The sequence below is a fragment of the Physcomitrium patens genome, chromosome 2 (genome assembly GCF_059467195.1).
Source record: "Physcomitrium patens ecotype Gransden chromosome 2, ASM5946719v1, whole genome shotgun sequence".
NCBI lineage: Eukaryota > Viridiplantae > Streptophyta > Bryopsida > Funariales > Funariaceae > Physcomitrium > Physcomitrium patens.
Window position 1 is genome coordinate 16,045,421 of NC_143411.1, and position 9,108 is coordinate 16,054,528.

Sequence of the window (9,108 nt, forward strand, 5' to 3'; positions counted from 1 at the left end):
GGATTTCTGCGGCAGGGGGAGGGCTTGCGAGGTACAGTGGTGGAATTGTGAACAGCACCGTGCCGCGCCTTATTCAATCGAAACCCTAGTCCCCCCACCTTCTCCCTTTCTTAAAACAATAGATCAGAAAATAAGAAAAAGAAGAAAACATGAAAGGGGCACCTTCCGTTCCTCAGTCTCCTCCCGAATCTAACCGATATTGTTAACGAAATAGCGAATTCTGCTCACCTATCGCCACGTGGGGAAAAAAGGGTAGGAAAATAGCATGCGCGGTACCTAATTGTACACAGGAGGAATTCAACAATTGTGCGCACAGGTCCTCTTCAACAATCCCACCCCTGGATAATTGACTACCGATTTGCCGAATTAAGAACCCCACTGATGCAAATACCTCCACTTGTCCAGCTCCTTTGACTTAGGTGACGTGCTTCTGAGTCACATCCTAAATTTGGAGCCCTCTGGTGATGTGCGACACTGCACCTTTCTCCCCGAAAATTTACAAGGAAAATGGTCGTTGTCTTGCATCCAGCAGTGTTTGAGGGGGAAAAGGTGAGAAATATCTGGCTGTGATTCTGTTTAAAATAAATTATGGCGTCGATCTTTTAATTTTAATTTTATTGACCACAGTAAAGTATGAACATCTCCTAAAATTGAGCACAGATTGTTCCCTATGGGTTTTCAATTTGAATTGATGCTTTGCACCCTTTCCGAAAGAAATCTGTATCTGAAATCACTCGCCCCTGAGATGCTCCTATAATGTCAAAGAGATAAGGGAGGAGAATAAATTTTGGGATTTTATTAAAAAGTTTGCTTCCTTGCAATTGATTCAGTAATCTTTCTGGCGAGAAAAAGGGCCTGGTGACCCTACTTTATTGCTTTATGCAGTAATAGGAAGCATTTATCCAAGAAACATATATGTGGGAAATACATTACAAATATTCAAAATGATACAAAATAAAAACCTTGACATATCTTTTATTGCATGATAGGATGGAGGCTCATACCACGTCAAAGGTTTCATCACACCTTTTCCAAAACAATCAGTTACAAGGTGTTATTGTTGCTAGTTGGGATTCCATGTCATTTTCTTATCCAATTTCAAATTCCTTGTGTTGGTGACTGCTTGGCTACAATAGTGTAAAGCTCCAATGGACAACCTTCAACTTCATAAGAATCAAACATCTAGGTTTAATTGTGATTCTTAATTTTCTGAAAGTGTGGGTATATTGCGATGCTTATGCAATGCAGGGAGGAAGGCGTGAGGCGGACAAGAATGTTACCACCGGACAATTCTCTCCAGATATGGTTGTCTAGGTGGGAGTTACCTGCTCCTCTTCTTCACCTTCATCTTTGTCTTCGTCTTCTTCTTCTTTCCTGACCTCACTGCGACGATTCTTCTTCACCTCTTTCTCCAATGGGGGCAGCATCATCGCAATCAGCCGCAACTGTGGCAGGACCCAAAATTGATGCAGCCAGTTTTAGCAGGGGAGCGTGGATTACCACTTCTGTTACAGGTGATGCACAACGCCCCAAAGCCTTCCGTCATTCCACCGTCACGGCGCTCGAGCCAGACAGTGACTGAGTGCGCGGAAGCCAGAAATAGGAGCCTCTCCAAGGTTTCTCCCGTTCCCAGCCATCAAAAAACGTTTTCCCTCGCAGCATGGTTCTCGCCCGCCCTCTGCGGCACTGACAGTGCGAAAGAAACCCTGTCGGTAGAATATCTTGGCCTTTGGTTGGGGCTTGACGGACGTTCCCGATTGCCCTGGGGAATTTTATTTTGGCGGTTTCTGTCTTTGAAGAAAATTGGGTAGTGTACAGTTTCTTCTGCCCTTTTGCCTTCTCGCTCCCGCTACCTGGCCTTCATTATACTGACTGACGCCATTTTGGTGGTTTACTACCTCCTTCGCAAGTAACTAGTCACGTGCTCTCTGCATCGTACTCCTGCGCTCCCTGCTGGATGCCAATGGATTGACGCTTTGCTTGTCTGCTGCACATCAGTTGTCGAAAGTGGTTGGGCATCGGAGTTGGTTTTTGAGCTCACACCTGGAGAGTTGTAGATGAGGAAGATCTTTGTGCAGAGCGGCTAGAATCTAAGCAGCTTTGTGTGATGTGTGGTGTAGTGCATTGAAGAGGTGGGTTTGAGGAGGGTACCAGCAGATCTTTAGGCAGAGTTGTGCGACGAGAGGAGGAATATCAGGTGGTAGATGTACACTTGCAAGGTAGTGGTGTCAGTATGAGGATGTGCGCGTGTGTTTGCGCGAGAGAGCGAAAGAGAGGTGCAGAATTAGGTGGTTAAGGACGGGAGGATTGCAGCGCTGTGGGACCGAGTGCTGTAAGCGGCGGAGTGCAAGGAGCGACAGGTAATATCAATTCCGTGGACTGAAGAAGAGTACATGGTGTCTGTGCCCTCAGTTTTTGCTTGCTTTGGATTGTTGCCAGAATAAGGATTGCTGTGAAGTTTCCATCGAGTTTGTGGTTGATCAGAGTATACCCTCTGAGGTGGTTGACGTTTCGCTGCGACGTAGTTATCACACCGGGGTCTAGAGGGTTAGTTCAAACAGCAGGAGCTCGCTCAAGGTCACTGAAGTAGTGATGAATCTGCTTTGTTGCGCGTTGAGGAGTAACCGAACTCCGACGTCTACAAGTTCCAGCATTGAAGCGGTATCCGTTAATTGCAGGCCTCGTTAAACATCTGCTCTCTGGAACATCATCTTTTGTGTTGAAAACTCCATCCCCAGTCGTTCCAGCACGATTGTCGATAGAATAAGTAAAAAGATTCCAAGTTCTGGCTATTGACATTCCAGGAGATTGATTCTACACGTCTTACTCTAGTTAGACTTCTGTTGACTTCGACACTGTCCACAACCACAGAATTCGTAGCCTCTCGAAAACATTGAATTGTATCAAACGTCGCTGAACTCCGTAACTAGCTAGACAGCTAGACAATTGTATCGGAACTAGCCAGACAGTTTTTTCGGCATTCTTCATGGCGGGTTGTTGCTTTTAGCTTGGCGATGCAAATATGGTTCTTGAGGTTCTATTGCAATTTCCTCAAGAAATTTGGAGGAGGAACTATAGGAGTCTGTTTATTCTCACGAACGTCAGATATTGCAACTCCATACCTTCATTCTTTGCACAGCGGGGGGATGTGACGATTTGATCACTCGAAACGTTTCCCAACTTCATGACATGGAGGCTGGAAACAGAAACTGGCACCGCTTGTACTTGCTGTTCTGCCTACTATGTTGTTTCTGAGACGTTGACGGTAGAGCCTCCAAGCCGGCATGTACATCTGTGTACCTCGTATCTTCTCCGTTTCGAAGAACGTGATGTGCTGTAAGAGTCTTGAACACCTAATGATACAGGTCTACGTGTAGAAGCTTAAATCTGGTCCAATTTTGTTGAGGTTTGTAGGAAATTGCCCAAATTAAGAACTTAGGCAAACCGCATTACAAGTTGGGAAGTGATTTTTAGATGCAGATGGAATGGCAGCCAAGAAAGGTAAAGTGTTAAAATCGAAACTGAACTGTGCATTTCGGAATTAGAATGTATAGAAGAACTTCCGGTCCCTTACAGCTGCCAACCGGTTCTTCAGCCAATTAAGTTCATATTTATTTATAGCATGCTGTCGAGCTGCAATTGCAGTTAGTGGTCGAAGTGTATTTCGTTAGGAGACGCTTAAGTAGTGGTAAACGTTCAGCGTATTATTACTTAAGCCTATCTAATTTCAAGAGATTAAGAAAAGGGGATGTGTTAGGATTCAAAAGCTGCAAGATAAACCAAATCTTTACCTCATGACTAGAACAGCTAAAATTACGATATTTTCTAAAATTACTGTATATTGTCATATATTGGAAATATCTTATTGTTAAACTGAACTTCGATGCGTGATTTAACATTAAGACATGGCTTGAACTCATCTGCGCTCCTATTTGTAAACGTGCAGTCGATTACTTGGGCTGCACACGGTTCTGGTCTAGCCCGACTTTAAAAGTAAAGAGCAGCTGGTTGCGAAGTACCTAACAGTCAAAAGATTACTCGAGGAGCATCCCATTGAATCCAGAGATTATCATGTGGTAAACTAACGCCGAGGGATGTGTCTGAATGCAAAGGTTGGACCACAATCTCCATTAAGCTACTGTTTTGATTTATTTCTTATTTTGGAGGCATATTCAACAGCGCAATCGTCGGAATAGTACCGCGGAATAAGCACGTGATCTGTCGACTTCAGTGAAGGCGCCAGAACTGATCTGGCTTATGCGAAGTTGCGTTTGCATTTAGCAGTGGAATGATACCTAGAGTTCGAAAGGAAATAGTGCTGCAATGTGGGGGTGGGCTTAGTACTGCAGCATACACATAACAATGTATTTGCTAATGGTGCGAGACATTCACAATTTAAATGCTCAATCTGCTTTCAGGATGAGAAGGCGGTCGGCATGTGGTCCAAACCCGCGTCTCGCTCGTCCAGCGAGCCACATCATGGGCCTGATGTTACGTTGCGATTGAACAATTTCGACACTTTAGTAGCCTCTTCTTCAGACAGTGATGTCTCCAGTTTCAAAATTGTTGAATGCCCAAGCCAAGGGCGAGAGGAAGCATCCACTTCTGTGGTAATTCGAGAAACCAATCCTGCTTCTCCCATTCCGAAGTTCTATACCATTGAGGAGAAAACTGCTATGTTAGGTGTTGCAGAAGCAGCAGCTGCCAACACACTCCAGGTTCACGGAATCCCAAGGTTTCAGCGCCACATTGATCATGACAGAAGCCGCTTGCATGACTCCTCAATGCTGCGTACATCCGGCAAGGATAGTGAAAATTGTTTTAGGGCTGATGCTGAAGAGCACCGAGCATATGTCGCTTCCAACTTGGAAAGTTTCGGGGAGAGGAGCCACCCCTTGGATCTTTTAGGTAAGCTGACCGGCCCGACTGGTCTGCAGTAAATCCTGTTACTTAGTTGAGAGAGGAGAATGGATCATGATATGTGGTTTTTAGATCATAATTTTATTTGAAGTGTCGATTTGATCAACTATTTTGCATTATGCCCGACCTGGTCCTCGCGCATTTGGACACATCCCTTCAACTGAATCCAGCCTTTGCCAATGTTACAGGTTCAAGGCTGGAGGCAGAATTTTCTCGTGGAGCGAACTTGAAGCAATGGCCATTGGGATCTCGGAACGTCGGACAAAGGTGTGGGTCGGGAGAGTTGGAAAGAACACAGAGTGGCCCGAGCGCCTTTTTAGGTTCGGGTTCATTGGATACAGAACAAAGGGGTAGTCTGGAACGAACACACAGCGGACCCAGCTTTTCAGGTTCTGGTGACTCAGAGTATGGTGACGATCGTGGCCGGGAGCAAAGTAACAGCAAATTGCCCTCTTCTCAATTCCGTGGTGTAGTACCACAATCAAATGGACGATGGGGTGCCCAGATATACGAGAAACATCAACGTATTTGGTTAGGAACATTCAACACAGAAGAGGAAGCTGCACGCGCGTATGACACCGCCGCCATCAAGTTTCGTGGTCGTGATGCAATGACTAACTTTCGGCCAGTCACAGACTCGGAATATGAATCCGAGTTCTTGCGCTCCTTCAGCAAAGAACAAATTGTAGAAATGTTGAGACGTCATACGTATGACGAGGAGCTTGATCAGTGCAAGAAGGTCTTCAACATGGATGCCGCTGCAAATCCTGTCAGTGCACGACGTCGAGTTCTCGAAATGTGCAGGTCATCTAACCCAGGGACTAGACTATCTGTTGGATCTTTTAGCCTGCTCCAAAACACATTTTCTGCAGACACGTCAACAACTTTAGCTCCACCCAACTTGCCTAGAGACGAGCCAAGAGAAAGCTCGCCCACAAGAGAGCATTTGTTTGACAAGGCAGTGACTCCTAGTGACGTTGGTAAGCTGAATAGGCTAGTCATCCCTAAACAGCATGCCGAGCGGTGCTTCCCTCTCGATCTATCTGCTAATTCACCTGGACAGACGCTTTCATTTGAAGATGTTTCAGGAAAGCATTGGCGATTTCGTTACTCATACTGGAATAGTAGTCAAAGTTATGTGCTCACCAAAGGCTGGTCAAGATTTGTTAAGGAAAAAAAACTAGACGCTGGTGATATTGTGTCCTTTGAGCGAGGTCGCAACCATGAACTCTACATTGACTTTCGTCGGAAACAGATTACTGCAGGGGGCACTTCCACATCTGATAGATCCTCATTTCGAAGTGCATGGTCTGGACCATGCAACAACGCTTATGCACCATCTAATGGTCCTGTCAGCCCACTTAACTCTAGGATGTGGCAGCCGTTCAGCTTTTCCGTTCCCCATGTTACAGTCACTTCCTCCGGCATCCAGCCAAGCAGCATGTATGGCAGCATTTACAACCAAATGATGCAATCAGCACGAGGAACATCTGCGGCATCTGGTGATTTAGGGAGTGTACAGGATTCGGCGATACCAAGCATGGCTGGCAGCTGTCTCAACTTGGACTTACAACATTCGCCTTTAAAATGTCATGCGGCTACAGAAGATTTCATTCTTCACATTGATAGGCCACTACGGCAATCGGCAGATATGGATGGAGGTTCCAATATTCATGACCGATCTCTTGTTGCCTCCAGCAGCAGCACATCATCACAAAGCGAAGAAGCTCCAAGCACAAGTAGCGGAACAAGACTATTTGGGGTTGACTTGGAGCGGGCGGCTCCACTAGCGTGCAAAGTCTCCCCTCTTCAGTCAATTCCCAGTTTTACTTCCTCTGCTTTACAATCAAAATTGTCAGAAGGGCATGAATCTTCACAAGGAAATCTTAAAACAATACATGATGGTGGCAATATTCCTCCCTCAGCTTCTTTATCAGCGCTAACTTCTGGAGAATTCCTTTCATTTCGACTGGGTAATGCTTTCAAATCTTTGCAATGCAAGCACCCTGTAGAGCAGTCGTCCCCTGAGAATGGAGGAGCTCCCGTGCGACTCAGCTTACAGGCCAGTACGAGCAGCTCCAGTGGTCACCGGGGTTCCTCGCCACTCAAAAGCACAGCAATGACGGAAGGAGAGGATCCCAAAGCAAGGTCTAGCACCGAGAGCGTGGCATCTGCATTGGATTCCAACTCCAGCCGGTCAAGTCCCATGCTTCTAGAAAAGCGAAAACGCGAGAATTCAAACCGGGACTACATGCAAGGATGCTCGGACCAAGCGGATGGAGCGGCCAATGTGCCTCTCACTCTAGCACATTCAGAATTTCGGAGCTCGCTAGAGCAAGCTCGTCATGCGTGGCATAAACACGAAGATGATGCGTCCGCTGAAGTCCAAACAAGCGTCAAGAGACATTGTTCTCCGATTCAGGCTTCACTCTTGCGTCAAGGAAGTGGAACTACGGAACAATCAGACTTCCTGCCAAAGCCAGATCTGGTGCAGGAAAAACAAAAGCCTCAGTACGATTCATCCAATCTAAGGTGACGAAGGCTTAGACGGCAGTGAGGCTCCCAACCAACAAGTGTTGAACTGCAGGGTGGAAGGGATCTCACCTTGACCCTTTATACTACCCTACGCGGATCTATCCCTCTGACACAGTTCTATTGAATGTTTACTGTATACGGGCAGAAAGAGTGATGAATTTCAATGCTGCTTTTATTGTTAAGTTGAACACTGGAACTTGGGTGTTGTCGTTCCCTTGGAGCTGATTCAAGGATAGAATGATAACGAAGTTAACAAGGGCGACGTGGTTAACATGCTTGATGTGCATGTCAACTGGAATATATATATATATATTCTTCATATCTCCTAGAGGAATCCTTTTTCGGAGGTGATCACATCGTGCATAAACCATCGTACCTTCGATCCGAGTGGCACAATAAAGTTCGGTACATTGTCCATCTATGGACCTGGTTCATTGAAAAAGGCCGTCGAACGTCAGATCAAAACCCCAGGATGCTAAACGTTTAGCAGGATAGGACCTATGAGAATTGGGGTTTGTTAATCCAGCCTCTTAGTTGCCGTTGACGAAACCTGAACTGCATCGTCACTGTCTCTTCACCTTCGCCTTGGCTTGACATCGATCCTTCATCTTCGACAGGTTGAAAATGGGAACCAGGATTTATTAGCGCATGTCTTGAGAGTATTTCCCGGATTTGCAATCCATCTAGAAGTTGCTGCGAGGGCATATCCCTGATACTAGAGAATTAGGATTCGTTTTCCAGTTGAGCCAAGTCGTGGATTCGGAGAGGGGCTTGTAAATTTCTGAGATATTTTTCCCAGGATAGTTGGATCTGCGGTCAGAATGCATAGGTGACAGGGCTTGCTTTAATTCCAACAGCTTTATATAGAATCATTCATTTTTACTTTCTCAGTGGACAGTTAACATTGTCGAGGTAGTGGATTCATGTCTTTCATTGTAGAGCCCAGATAGAGGGCTGTGTAGATTACAGCGATCAACCATCAGCATTTGTTCTCATCATACTAGTGAAAGGATATCAGCCGCATATTAGACCATTCGGCCGTTCTCTAAAGTGAGAAGCTGGGCCAGTAAGAGCATCACTGCGTGTGGTGAATAGTTTTTACTGCTTCACTTGAACAATTGAAGCGATGTTGCTTATCCAGCATCCAACAAAGCTCCCTACTCCTATCACTTCTGGCTAAAGAAATCGGGGCTTTATGTGCTGCACTAGGTTTTCTATTGAAGATCGTATCATTACATTCTTGTTGAGCTATGTTTATACATGATTATCATTTTCACGCATGCAGTAAACTCTAATTTTATCATATACTTATCTCATGCTTATCATCTCTTTCTATGCTACAGCAAACAATTTTTTTTTATAATTGAGTCAATGTAGTAATTCATAGTTGACTTAACTAAACTAGGATTGCTTCTATAACACCCAACACTCTCCCTCAACCCTAGTTTTTCTTCTTTTAAAATGTGGCTTGTTTCTTCTCACATAATTTATATTGATATGATTCAGCTTCAATTTATATTAACTATAATTTATATTAACTATGACTCATCTTCAATCATTGTCCTTGGTAAGTTTTCTAGCTTCTATTTGTATATTTCTTGTTTCTTTTGTGTAATTTTAATAAATCCTTTGTGTTGTTTTGTAGGTATAGCT

The 9,108-nt window shown here is 44.8% G+C and overlaps 1 protein-coding gene across 3 annotated transcripts; it reads left to right on the forward strand.

Moving 5' to 3' along the window:
• Positions 1 to 1,785: 1,785 nt before the first annotated feature.
• On the forward strand, positions 1,786 to 8,696 carry LOC112279179 (uncharacterized). Of its 3 annotated transcripts, none has more exons than XM_024513368.3 (4): positions 1,786 to 2,360; positions 3,947 to 4,112; positions 4,419 to 4,908; positions 5,109 to 8,696. In XM_024513368.3, the coding sequence occupies exons 2-4, from the start codon at positions 4,095 to 4,097 to the stop codon at positions 7,454 to 7,456; spliced, it is 2,856 nt and encodes a 951-aa protein (XP_024369136.1). In that variant the 5' UTR covers positions 1,786 to 2,360; positions 3,947 to 4,094; the 3' UTR covers positions 7,457 to 8,696. The 3 variants fall into 3 exon arrangements, with proteins under 3 accessions (XP_024369136.1, XP_024369138.1, XP_090103937.1); XM_090247811.1 differs by lacking the exon at positions 1,786 to 2,360 and adding an exon at positions 2,376 to 3,336; XM_024513370.3 differs by lacking the exon at positions 3,947 to 4,112.
• The last annotated feature ends 412 nt before the right edge of the window (positions 8,697 to 9,108 follow it).